The sequence below is a fragment of the Manis pentadactyla genome, chromosome 5 (assembly GCF_030020395.1).
Source record: "Manis pentadactyla isolate mManPen7 chromosome 5, mManPen7.hap1, whole genome shotgun sequence".
In the NCBI taxonomy this organism is placed as follows: domain Eukaryota; kingdom Metazoa; phylum Chordata; class Mammalia; order Pholidota; family Manidae; genus Manis; species Manis pentadactyla.
In genome coordinates this window covers 151306341-151320714 of record NC_080023.1, presented here as the reverse complement: position 1 = coordinate 151320714, position 14374 = coordinate 151306341, and the positions used below count along the sequence as shown (strand labels likewise).

At 44.6% G+C, this 14374-nt stretch overlaps 1 protein-coding gene across 1 annotated transcript in view; it reads right to left on the bottom strand.

Moving 5' to 3' along the window:
• The window catches only part of LOC118932720 (signal-regulatory protein beta-1-like), a 40699-nt gene that overhangs the window by 5381 nt on the left and 20944 nt on the right, over nt 1–14374 (bottom strand). The window contains exons 2-4 of the mRNA XM_057502822.1: nt 12316–12675; nt 9166–9486; nt 8242–8571 (exon numbers count right to left, since the gene is read on the bottom strand). Coding sequence (XP_057358805.1) covers nt 8242–8571; nt 9166–9486; nt 12316–12675 — 1011 coding nt within the window. The remainder of the gene's footprint in view (nt 1–8241; nt 8572–9165; nt 9487–12315; nt 12676–14374) is intronic.

Genomic DNA, 14374 nt, shown 5'->3' with positions numbered 1-14374 from the left:
AGGAGCACCAGCATATGTGAAACAAATACTAACAGAACTAAAGGGGGAAATAGAATGCAATGCATTCATTTTAGGAGACTTCAACATGCCACTCATCCCAAAGGATAGATTGACTGGACAGAAAATGCATAAGGACACGGAGGCACTGAACAGCACAATAGAACAGATGGACCTAATAGACATCTATAGAACTCTACATCCAAAAGCAACAGGATGCACATTCTTCTCAAGTGCACATGGAACACTCTCCAGAATAGACCACATACTAGGTCACAAAAAGAGCCTCAGTAAATTCCAAAAGATTGAAATTCTACCAACCAACATTTCAGACCACAAAGGTATAAAACTAGAAATAAATTCTCCAAAGAAAACAAAAAGGCTCACAAACACATGGAGGCTTAACAACATGCTCCTACATAATCAATGGATCAATGAACAAATTAAAATAGAGATGAAGGAATATATGGAAAGAAATGACAACAACACAAAGCCCCAACTTCTGTGGGACTCAGCAAAAGCAGTCTTAAGAGGAAAGTGTGTACCAATCCAGGCACACTTAAAGAAGGAAGAACAATCCCAAATGAGTAGTCTAACATCACAATTATCGGAACTGGAAAAAGAAGAACAAATGAGGCCTAAAGCCAGCAGAAGGAGGGACATCATAAAGATCAGAGAAGAAATAAACAAAATTGAGAAGAATAAAACAATAGAAAAAAATCAATGAAACCAAGAGCTGGTTCTTTGAGAAAATAAACAAAATAGATAAGCCTCTAGCCAAACTTATTAAGAGAAAAAGAAAACCAACACACATCAACAGAATCAGAAACGAGAATGGAAAAATCATGACGACCCCACAGAAATACAAAGAATTATTAAAGACTACTATGAAAACCTATATGCTAAGAAGCTGGAAAACCTAGAAGAAATGGACAACTTCCTAGAAAAATACAACCTTCCAAGACTGACCAAGGAAGAAACACAAAAGTTAAACAAACCAATTACGAGCAAAGAAATTGAAGTGGTAATCAAAAAATTACCTAAGAACAAAACCCCCAGGCCAGACAGATTTACCTTGGAATTTATCAGACATACAGAGAAGACATAATACCCATTATCCTTAAAGTTTTCCGAAAAACAGAAGAGGAGTGAATACTCCCAAACTCATTTTATGAAGCCAACATCACCCTAATACCAAAACCAGGCAAAAACCCCACCAAAAAGAAAATTACAGACCAATATCCCTGATGAATGTAGATGCAAAAATACTCAATAAAATATTAGCAAACCGAATTCAAAAATATATCAAAAGGATCATACACCATGACCAAGTGGGATTCATCCCAGGGATGCAAGGATGGTACAACATTTGAAAATCCATCAACATCATTCACCACTTAAATGAAAAGAAGAACAAAAACTACATGATCATCTTCATAGATGCTGAAAAAGCATTTGACAAAATTCAACATCCATTCATGATAAAAACTCTCAGCAAAATGGGTATACAGGGCAAGTACCTCAACATAATAGAGGCCATATATGATATACCCACAGCCAACATCACACTGAATAGCGAGAAGCTGAAAGCTTTTCCTCTGATATCAGTAATAAGACAGGGATGCCCACTCTCCCCACTGTTATTCAACATAGTACTGGATGTCCTAGCCACAGCAATTAGACAAAACAAAGAAATACAAGGAATCCAGATTGGTAAAGAAGAAGTTAAACTGTCACTATTTGCAGATGACATGATATTGTACATAAAAAACCCTAAGGACTCCACTCCAAAACTACTAGAACTGATATCGGAATACAGTAAAGTTGCAGGATACAAAATTAACACACAGAAATCTGTGGCTTTCCTATACACTAACAATGAACCAATAGAAAGAGAAATCAGGAAAACAATAACATTCACAACTGCATCAAAAAGAATAAAATACCTAGGAATAAGCCTAACCAAAGAAGTGAAAGACCTATACCCTGAAAACTACAAGACACCCTTAAGAGAAATTAAAGAGGACACTAACAAATGGAAACTCATCCCATATTCTTGGCTAGGAACAATTAATATAGTCAAAATGGTCATCGTGCCCAAAGCAATACACAGATTTGATGCAATCCCTATCAAATTACCAGCAACATTCTTCAACGAACTGGAACAAATAGTTCAAAAATTCATATGGAAACACCAAAGACCCCAAATAGCCATTCAATCCTGAGAAGGAAGAATAAAGTGGGGGGGATCTCACTCCCCAACTTCAAGCTCTACTACAAAGCCATAGTAAGCAAGACAATTTGGTACTGGCACAAGAGCAGAGCCACAGACCAGTGGAACAGAATAGAGACTCCAGACATTAGCCCAAACATATATGGTCAATAATATTCGATAAAGGAGCCATGGACATACAATGGGGAAATGATAGCCTCTTCAACAGATGGTGCTGGCAAAACCGGACAGCTACATGTAAGAGAATGAAACTGGACCAATGTCTAACCCCATACACAAAAGTAAATTCGAAATGGGTCAAATACCTGAATGTAAGTCATGAAACCATAAAACTCTTAGAAAAAAACATAGGTAAAAATCTCTTGGACATAAACATTAGCAACTTCTTCATGAACATATCTCCCCAGGCATGGAAAACAAAAGCAAAAATGAACAAGTGAGACTATATCAAGCTGAAAAGCTTCTGTACAGCAAAAGACACCATCAATAGAACAAAAAGGTACCCTACAATATGGGAGAATATATTTGTAAATGACAGATCTGATAAAGGCTTGACATCCAAAATATATAAAGAGCTCATGCACCTCAAAAAACAAAAAGCAAATAATCCAATTAAAAAATGGGCAGAGGAACTGAACAGAAAGTTCTCCAAAAAAGAATTTCAGATGGCCAACAGACACATGAAAAGATGTTCCACATTGCTAGTTATCAGAGAAATGCAAATTAAAAGCAAAATGAGATATCACCTCACACCAGTAAGGATGGCTACCATCCAAAAGACAAACAACAACAAATGTTGGCGAGGTTGTGGAGAAAGTGGAACCCTCCTACACTGCTGGTGGGATTGTAAATTAGTTCAACCATTGTGGAAAGCAGTATGGAGGTTCCTCAAAGTGCTCAAAATGACTTACCATTTGACACAGGAATTCCACTTCTAGGAATTTACCCTAAGAATGCAGCACTCCAGTTTGAAAAAGACAGATGCACCCCTATGTTTACCGCAGCACTATTTACAATAGCCAAGAAATGGAAGCAACCTAAGTGTCCGTCAGTAGATGAATGGATAAAGAAGATGTGGTACATATACACAATGGAATATTATTCAGCCATAAGAAGAAAACAAATCCTACCATTTGCAGCAACATGGATGGAGCTAGAGGGTATTATGCCCAGTGAAATAAGCCAAGTGGAGAAAGACAAATACCAAATGATTTCACTCATCTGTGGAGTATAAGAACAAAGGAAAAACTGAAGGAACAAAACAGCAGCAGACTCACAGAACACAAGAATGGACTAACAGTTACCAAAAGGAAAGAGACTGGTGAGAATGGGAGGGTAGGGAGGGATAAGGGTGGGGAAGAAGAAAGGGGGTATTATGATTAGCATGTATAATGTGGGGAGTGGGTGAAAGGGGAGGGCTGTGCAACACAGAGAAGATAAGTAGTGATTCTACAATATCTTACTACGCTGATGGACAGTGACTCTAATGGGGTTTGTGGGGGGTACTTGGTGGAGGGGAGAGCCTAGTAAACATAATATTCTTCATGTAATTGCAGATTAATGATAACAAAAAAAAGGAGGGGATTACTCCCTTATAGGATAAAATTAACTGCAAATCCATGATTAATGCATGCTTTACATATCCTTAATTTTGATCTTTTAAATGGTGTCGGATGATCAGCTATGGAAGTACATTTTTCTGATAATATTTCTTTCTCTTAAAAAGAAAAGCAGTTCCTGTGTGGTGATGTCCAATAGGTTCTTCACAATGGTATAAAGGTCATATCAAAGTGTGGGCAAAGGTTTTGTTTGTGTTTATACAGAGGATCAAAGTCTAATTTGGCTACCCAGAAAACGAATTAAGATACGATATGAAGAAGAACTTCCAACATCAACACCCTCTGGAAGAGTCATTCCAGAAGATGATCATCAAAAAACTTCAACAAAGATCCTGGCCTGTTGCAGTTGCAGCAGCATTCATCCCGCTGGTTCCTGGACTTGCCGTTGGAATGCAGAGGGAGATATCTAAGCTGGCCTGTGCATACAGTAAAACAACAAATTTGACTGGATCTATATTGTTGGAACTCAACCAAGAATTAGGAGAAGTGCAAGTTGCAGTGCTCCAAAATCGTGAGACTATAGACTATCTACTGTTAAAAGAACATATGGGATGTGAACAGTTCCCAGGAATGTGTTGTTTTGTCTGATTTTTCTCAAACTATTCAAATTCAGTTAGACATTATCCATCATATTATTGATAAGTTTTCACAGATGCCTAGGGTACCTAACTGGTTTTCTTGGTTTCACTGGATATGGCTGGTAATTGTAGGTCTGCTTTTGTTATGTATTTATATTCCTATTCTGTTAATGTGTGTATGCAATTTAATTAGTAGTTTGTTAGAACCTATACATGCTTATGTTACTCTACAAGAAGTTATGTCAAAGAAATAATCAATCTTCCCATGTTTTCTTCCATCTGCTACTTCTATAGCTCTTCTTCTTCCTTCCTAATTACAACCCTTCCGTAGAATTCGTTCCTCATATCGAAAATTACCAAGTATCATAATTCTTCCAAGTGGTAAAGATACCTACCTCAAGACAAATGCTGGGCATAGAAGCCACAGGGCATAAATCTGCAAAGAAGTAAAAAGCTAACCTTTTCAAACAATATTGATTCTCTCTCACTTACCAACTTTACATTTCCCTGGATGGCCCCGGAAGATGGCTGGTTAGCCAGAGATGGGTAAGATTCCTCAAGGGAGGAACAACTTAAGACAGGCACAGTCGCAGGGGGCCATCAGGTGAGAAAATGGGGATCAACAGAGGTGAGGCTTAGAACCTCAACACCCCTGTTTTGAGAGAAATCTTCTGCATCCGTGGATATTTTGTTGCCCTTGTCTAGCTTGGATTAATACTTAGTCTATAGGCACAGACCTGATCATCTACATTTGCCCTCTTACAGCACTAAATTATGTTTTCTACCTTTATCTTGCATCTACCTACCACTTCAGCATTTTATTAAAAAAAAATAAGGGAGAAATATGGGATTCACATATAAATCAAGTATAAAAATCAAATGAATAATCATATCTGACTTGATTGTTTATAGTTCATGATGCATGATCAAAACTGAAAGTTTCTGTGATATGACTGCCCTTGCACTGTTCACCATGTAAGAACTTATTCACTATGTAAGAACTTTTTCACCATGTAAGAACTTGTTCGTTATGCTTCAGAAGATTGGAGACTGTTGAGAATTAGGCTTGGGGTTGATTAATGATTGTGCATTGAGTCCCCTATACAGAATTTTATTGTTGTTAACAACCATTTGATCAATAAATATGAGAGATGCCCTCTCAGGGAAAAAAAAGGACAGATGTGATTAAAGAGACAGGCTCAACTTAAAGGGCATATCCTCTGGAGGAAAAGGGAGAAACTTTGACAACTGAGTGATGAAGGGACAAGAAAAAAGTGGGGGAGCAAAAGGTAGGGTCTTGAAAGACAGGAGAGACGTACAACATTTGAGGTCTCAGAACCTTTCTCCCACTCTCAAAACTGTCCAGGCCCCCAGTCCCCATTAACACAACTAGGTTTTTCTACACTAAAAGAAAAGAGGTCCATTAACCTGTAAATAGTGTAAAACACTCCAATACCGAATAAATGAACAAAAAGTGGTGCATCCACACATCACAGCCTTTGGAACCGCGAATGCAGGATCCGGGACCCTAGGACACCTGGGGCAGGTGGTGCACCCCAGTGCAGCAGGGTCACATAGGCATTTTACACTTGGCTCCAGCCCATCACCTAGACACCCCAAACCACTTCCAACCCTAGCGCCCTAGCCTGAATGTGAAGTCAGGCACACTGAGAGCCCCCAAAGGGAGCCCTCTCTGAGCCCAACAGGAAATGAATACTGAAAAGCAAACCCAGGCTTGTCCAGACAAGATGATGACGTCATCACCCCCACCTGCCACTGCCATACCTCCTGGTTCAGTACAACTCCGAACCCCAGGAAGGACCCCAGGCACAGGAGGACTCTGAGAGGTCGGAGAGGAGGCCCATGGCTCAGCCCCTAAGACCTAGAGGCAGAACTGAGCCCCGGAGTCTAGGTTCCCCTCCCCCACCTCCCCAGGCACAGAAGAAGACTTGGGAGTAAAAAGCTGTGCGAGAAGGGTAATATGTTCAAAAAACTAAGCTTCTCAATCAATAATCTGAGCTCCCACCTCAATAAATGATAAAAGGAGAAGTGAAAAGAAGCCAAAACCAAGCGAAGGAAAAATATTAAAGAAAACAGAAAATTAATGAAATTGAAATAGAGAAACAATGCAAAAATCCACTGAAAACAAAAAGTAGTTTCTTTGAAAACATCAATGAAATTAAAAATGTCTAGCAAGACAGACAAAGACAAGAGGAGAAATGACCCTTTTCCAATATCAGGGATGCACCAGGGGATAGCACTACAGACCCTGCAGACATCAGAGGATAAAAAGGGAATATTGTGAAGAATCTGTGGGCAAAAATTTGACAACTTTAAGAAAATGGACCAAATTCTTCAAGTAGTACAACCTACTGCAATTCACTGGATATGAAGTGAATAATTAGAATACCACTAAATTACTCAGATACTTTTTCAAGTCCCAAGAATTCTTGATGCTCAGGTGGATTCACAGGAAAATTCTACCAAGCATTTACAGATGGATTAAAACTAATTTTGGTGCACAAAGAGCACCTATGAGAGAAAATAGGAAAAATCTGAACATACACTCTTTTTCATATGACATTAGCAAATTACTGTTAATTTCTCGAAATGTAAAGGTACTGATTTTGCAGAAAAACCAATGTCCTTAATTATGTGACCTCACAATTACGGATTCCATTCGTAACTGGGTGTGCACACATGACTGAATTATTGGTGGAGTTTATTATGAAATGTCTGTATGTCTCTTGCTTTGAGGTAAGTGATCTTCACTTCCCTCTCTTTACTCTTCCTGCAGGCAGGGACATGGACACTCAGTGACCCAGGATTGACCCAGAAGATAAGGACAACACAAGGGGGTAAATTGGAGGGTACGTGTGATTTGAAAGGTCTGGAGTAAAGACTCCTGGAAAGCTGACTTGACCCCTCTGGGAGTTACATGAGAGAGAAACAAGGCATATTTTATTGACAGCAAGGAGGACTCTGTAGGTGCTTGGGACAGTGCCCAGCTGTGTTTGTGGGGGAAACGGGTCTCTAACCAGCTCACAGTTGTGTATAGGCTGGTGGTCCACATCCTTGGGGCCCGAGATTAACTTGGACTAGTCCATCCCAATAGCCTGGCTTAATGGCAAGAAATCCTCAACGACATGCCTCCCACTGTGCCCCGAGTCCCGTCTGTGAAACTCCAAGTTCCAAGCACCCAGAGGGGTGGAAGCAGGAAAGGGGAGCTCAGGTGAACTGAATTTGCTGATAGTAAATGTTCAGTGAGTAATTCTGATCATGGCTGGCCCATTGTCACAGATCAGGGAACAAAGGAGGCCCATGCTGTGACCACTCAGGGTCCCCTGAGTGCCAGGTCCAGCCTCAAACTCCATGCCCTCAGGGCTCCCCTTCTGGCATGTCACAGTGCAGTGGGTGCAGATGCCTGCTGGGTGGCGTTAGTGATGCGGGTGGAGAAGTCTAGGACAGACCAGAGACCAGCAGAGGCTGGAAAGAACAAGGACGGCGGGGGCGCTGACAGGACACAGGACAGGCAGGAGAGGAAAGCAAGAGGCATGGTGCTGTGACAGGATGACCCGTCCCTCCCTTCTTTCTTTCCTAAATGTGTGTTTATGTCAAAACACCCACAAAGATATGTGCAAACTCTTACAGTGGTGTCTCTTGGCATAAGGGATTTGGGGAAGGAGAGCTGACTTCAAAATTCTGCTTTATATTTATGGACTTCTCGATTATTCTATAATAAGGACGAATTACTACTTTCAACATCAAGAAAAGAGATGAAGTTTAAAAAGAGCAGTGGGAGTGGAGGCCTCACCAGGGATCTGGCCTGTATCCTTGTCCTGCCTGTGGGCAGAGACGTGCACGGTGTGGGTTCTGGGGACCGCCGGCTGCCCGTCATGCTCCACCTGGCAGGTGAGCACCACGTCCTCCCTGTGGGCAGTGACGTTCACCAGCAGCCAGCTTGTCCAGTTAAAGGTCCCATCCTTGTTCTCTGTGGGGTTTGAGGTCGTTTCTGTTCGGGACACGTTTCCGTTCTCCAACCAGCTCAGCTGCAGGCGCCGGGGGTAGAAGTTCTTCACTTGGCAGGTGACGTTCACCTGGTTCCCTGCCACGGGGCTTTGGGAAACCTCCAAACGGGGCGGAACTGAAACAGCACAGGGCAGAAGCTCTGACCTTAGGAACAGACAGATCACAGAGGATGGGCTGCATAGCTCAGCTCCCCCAGCTTAGCTCCCACAGGGCAGGGAATCACCCAGGATGGTGCTAGGCATGCAGCTGGTGCTCAGACACTGAGGGCTCTTTGCATATGAATGAAATGACTAAGCACAGTGCCTGGCACACAGTAGGTGCTCAAAGACTGGCAGCTCCTTTAGGGTAAAAATCAGAGAAATCGCAAGCCCAGCCCGTGGCAGGCAGTAGGGACATCGTAACTGTAGCAAAATAAACTAAATCACCAACCACAAGGGGCTTGGCTCCCAGAAGGTGCTCAGTAATTGTGAGTTGCTGTTGGTAAAGCAAATGCAACTACCCAGCTCAGTGCTTGGCCCGGGTAGGGCCTGGCCTGGCAGCTGCCATTCAAGTATCAGTAAGTGACCGGCACATCCAGGCGCCGGTGACTGGGGAGGACTGGCAGGCATTGGACTCCAGGCAACTCAAGGCCTGGAGCCAAAAGCAAGGGGAGGAGCAGGGGGAGGCCTGGGCGCAATAGTGGGCTCGCTCTGGGTGTGGGGGCATCTACCTCGGAGGGTCTCTGACAAGTTGGTGGTCCCACGAAGAGGGGGGCCCCCCTGCAGGGTGACGTGGGCCACCTCACAGATGACCTGGGAGCGAACATCCCCCGGGGCCAGCACCACCTCAGCTGTGCTGGAGATGCGGTAGGAGGCGCTGTTTCTCTCGGGGTCCACGTTGGTCTGGGAGGCTGACAGCTCCTTCCCATTTTTGAACCATTTCAGGGTGATGCTTCTGGGGGAGAAGCCGTGGGACTGGCAGGTGAAGCTCACTGTCTGCTCAGGTGTGGCCCTATCCGTGGGGCCCAAGACCACGGGGGGAGAGGGTTTGGCTACAAAAGGACATTTATAAACAAATCGCATGACTGTGATTATCACCACGATAAGCATGTGACCCTGTTAAGAGTATGTGTGAATCACACTATCGTCTAATCCTTGTCATCGCACTGGGAGGCAGGGTCGCCGTCCTCCCCTTACACAGGAGGACCAAGGTTCCCAGGGGCGCTCAGTGGGGCAGAGCCACCTGCAGGTCCAGCCCTGGTTTGCGTTCACCGTCTTTCCTCTGCCACACGAGTTCCCGCCCATCTGGGCACAGGCACAAAATTACTGACTGTTGTCACTCTGTACTGACTGTTCCTAACTGGCGTCCCCTGGAAACATACCAACTTCAGGTAAGGGTTTAGAGAAGTGAATCAGGGGAAGCAGTGGCTCAGCGGGACAGCCAAGGAAGCTGGAACCAGGCTGGCGAGGGGACGAGAGGCAGCAGTTGTGTCTCCTTCCTGGGGATGGCGTTACGGTCAATTGAAACATGCTTTCTCTTAATAAAACAGAAGATGATGCAGAAACCTGAACAAATAGAACTGTTTTTGACCAGACTTAGTTTATGTCCAGAACTGTCCCTTCAGGTATTTATGAATTTCTCCTTAGTTTTCATTCTTTCCACAAATGTCCCAGCAGGGCCTAATCTGTGCCAGTCATAGCGAGTACAGGACAGAGCACATCTCACTGTGTGCACAACTGATTGATTTTAGTGCCTCTGTTCCTTATCCTTGAAGCTGTGTGTGTTTCTGTACAAAGTGAATCAAAACACCAACCTGTTAACTTGAGTGAGGGTATGTGTACAACACAGAGCCTGGCATACAGTGGATGATCAGTAAGTAACTCCTATAATGTTATGAGATCTGGTTATTACTGGTTCTGAAGCTACCTATTTCCTCTTAGGCTTTTAGAAGGGAAAACAAATGCCTGGAGGAAACACCAAGAAAAGTCCCAGTGCCTGCCTCTCGCAGCCTCCGAGCAACAACCAGAAAAGTAGTAGAAACCCGCAAATTATGATTCTCTCTGTGTTGTTTTAATAACAAGTCTGGAGAGCTGGCTTTCAAAATGCAAACCTGATCACATTTTCCTGCATTTTTTTTACAGAATGCCAGAGGCAGGTTGAGAAGTGGAAGGACAGATTTCAGGAGGGACAGCTGGTGTGTTGAGGCAGGGAGGCACTGCGGCTGGGCAGTATGTGCTGGAGGGGATTCCAGTCTGTTCAGATACACACACGTGTAAAATGGGAAGGTTTCCCCAGCAGTGAAGCTGGGATCGGCACAGTGTGTCTGGCTCTGTGCCTCCTCAGGGGCAGGGGGAGCAAGAAGCCCCTGGGAGCAGGAGCACTCCATGGGAAGGTGTCCTGGTGATTCCATTCTGGCTTATTTTCTTGGAGGGCACCCCTGAGAACATCTGTAATACCTGTGAGATCAGGATGAAACCATGTACCCTGCCAACATGCAGGGGTTGTGGGGAGAATCTACTTGAGATTCTGTCCAGCAGGGAAATTTAACAGCATCCACACAAGTTAAAATGCATTCCCCCAGCCCCCGCCACCACCTAGCAAGACCACTTCCAGGTGGCACTCCCACCGGAGTAGAGTCATGCAGGACATCGTATCCACCACATGCTGTTTATGGCCCAAGGTGGGGAACAACTTTTCCATAACAGCACACTGTACAATGACGGAGCTCTCTCCACCCTCTGGGGTGCTGAACCGCTGTAAAACCACGGGCAGCTCTAGGTGGTGGTAAGGATGCTGGACTGGGGAGGAGGGGCTGAGGTTTCCAATCACCTCAGGCTTCAGGGTCTAAATGGGAGGGGTTTTTGGGCTTGGGGAAACCAATGAAAAGTAGAAAGACTGCTCCCTGCTCATTGGTTTAGTGTAACAAGCTTTTATTCAGCATCTACTATGTACCAGACCCTTCCATGGAGAGAGTGTCCAATGTCAGGACAGGAAGGAACTAGCCCAGAATCAGATGTGGACTCTAGTCCAATCTCCTCACTACTGGCCATGTGACCATGAGCAATGTGCCCTGTCATCCCTTGGCCTCAGGCTCCCATTCTGCACATGGGGGCATTGGTTGGATGGGTCATTCCTCTACTGACAATCCAGGATTCAGGGTCTGGACCTCTGGCAACACCCACATCCAAACATCACTGTGTGAAGGACATTCGAAAACACTCCAGCTCTGCTCAGAGCCTTCAGTGACTGTGTGATTTGGTCCCTGATTCACAAGATGGGTTGTAGACAGACCTTCAATAGACGCCAAACAATGGTATCTCCCCACTCAGGGCATCAGTCTAAACAGGAAGCCTGTGCGTCTTATGAATTTCTTCTCAGTGTGACGTTTGTGAAGAAATAAAGAAATGCACAGAGTCCCCTCTCCCTGCCCTGCTCTGCTCACTGCTACTCCCACAGTGCCCAGAGCAGAACCTGGCACACAGCAGGAGCTCAGTAAGTGCTCAGGAAAGAGGAGCCTGGGCCCCGTGGAGGGAGGGCTCCCTGGAGGCAGTGGGGAGGCCTGGCCTGTGACTGGGCAAGTCACTGAGGCTTTTGCTCCCTCAGCCCTGGACCAAAGGGCTGGACAGGACTGGAAAAGGCAGGGGCTGTGGAGCCAGCCCACTGGGGACAGACTCCCCTCCATGCACCAGCAGGGGGCCTGGAGCAAACAAGGGCCTCTCCAGGCCCCAGCCTCCCTGAGCTGTGCAAGGCGGGGAAATCAGCTCATGAATATGAACCCCCACTGCCCACCCGATCCTCAGTGCTGCTCAAAGAATGGAGGGCGTTCCTACTGACAGGCTGCCCCACCACAGGGCCTGGAGGAGGCCCACCCTGGACTCACCGCTCACGGTGACCCGAGTGCCTGGGCCTGACTTAATCTCCACATCAGGGGTCCCTTTCTGGAACTTCACACAGTAGTAGACGCCGGTGTCCTCAGGGCTGATGTTACTGATGCGGATGGAGAAGTCCGTGTTGATCCTCTTTGTAGCATCTGAAGCTTTTGTTACTCGGGGGAAGGGGCCTTCTCCGCCCTTGAAACTGTAGATTAACTGGCGGCCTGGTCCAGCCCCCCGGAACCACTTGCTGGGCCCCACGGGGAGCACAGAGGTTAGGGTGCAGTTCAGAGTGGCCGTCTGTCCTGCTGCCACTGACACTGAACTGTCAGGCTGAAACACCTGCAGCTCCTCTTCACCTGCTGCTCCTGGAGGGAAACATACCACTATTGGCTCATTTTTACATAATCCTGCATATTTTCTCAGATGTTTGTCAATAACAACACTCATGACTGAGCTCACACCATGAGCGGGCCTTGAGCTCAGCACACTGCTGTCCATCACATGGAACCCTCAAAGGAGCCTGCTTTGTGTGACCCTGTTACAAATGTGGAAATTGAGGCACAGTTAAGTGGTGTGGCAGCGATCAGGTCTGAGTGCCTGAGCCCTCTCTGGAAAGGTCATGCTTCCCAAATATTTCTTGCTGGTCACTTTATGGCTTCAAGGTGTGTGGCACTTTCTGGATTTTGCATTGAGTGACACCTGGAGATTTTCTAAGACCACTGAGTTGTGAGCAGAGGTGATGGGTGCATTTTGTGGGATATGCATTTGACTGCAAGAACCTCTGTGGACCCACTATTCTCTCCCCCTTAAATCCACAGCTCTGGATGGGCTCTGCTCTGTCACCTGGGGGCCTGAGGGACCTGAGTGACGTGGTGTGCAGCGTTCCCAGCACACAGTGAACGTGGGGTTTCAATAGGAAGAAAAGCATTGTTTCAAGTCTGTCTGATTTTTATAATGAAGTTATATGAGTTTCTGAAAGCTGCTGTAACAAATCACCCAAAATGTGGCGGCTTAAAAGAACAGAAATTTACTATTATCCTGGAGACGAGAAGACTGGTATTACTGGGCTACGTCAAGGAGTCTGCTGAGCCCCGTTTCCTCTGGAGGCTCTTTCCCTGCCTTTCCAATTCTAGAGGCTGCCCACTGCCTCTTCTCAAGGTTCCCTTTTCTTTTCCATCCAACCTTTCCTCCTGTTGTCACCTCTCCTTCTCTAACTGTGACTTTCTTGCTTCCTTCTTATAAGGACCCTGTGGTTATATTGGGCCCAGGTTGCTAATCTAGGACTGTCTCCCCCTATCAAGAGTCTTAACTTAGTCACTTCTGCAAAATCTCTTTTGCCATATCAAGTTAAATATTCACAGTTTCTGGGTTAGGACATAGATCTCTTTGGGGACCTTTGTTGCGCCTATCACACTCATCTCTCCTGAGTGTTACAGAAACCAGTTGCCATAACAAATACATGTATGCAACATTGTCATACAGGGTGAATGGCAGAGCAGATTTTGGAATCTGGGAGAAGGGCTATTTCTTCAGTGCCCTGGTGAAATGGTTTATAAAATAAAACTAGAAATCAATAAGGGAAGGAGAAATGGAATATTCAGACACATAGAAAAGAAGAAGCACACTATTAATGTTCAAAAGGTCAAAGAAGGATCACAAAAGAAGTTAGAGAATACCTTGGGAAAAATGAAAATGGAAACACAACATACCAAAACTGTGAGAGACTGCAGAAGCAGTGCTAGAGGGAAATTCACAGTGTAATTGCATACATTTAAAAAGAGAAGATCATAAACAAATAGCAATTATACACTCTAGGAAATTAGAAAAAGAAGAAAAAAGTAAACCCAATCAAAAGATAGGTGAGTGAAAGAAGTTACAAAGATCAGTGCTCAGTTAAATAAAATATGAATAGAAAAACAGTTGAGTAAATTAACAAAACCAAGATCAACACAATTGACAAAACTTTGGCAAGTTTGACAATTAAAAAAAGAGAGAAGACACAAATAACTAAAATCAGAAATAAAAGAAAGACATTACTAGCAATTTTACAGAAATAAAAGGTTT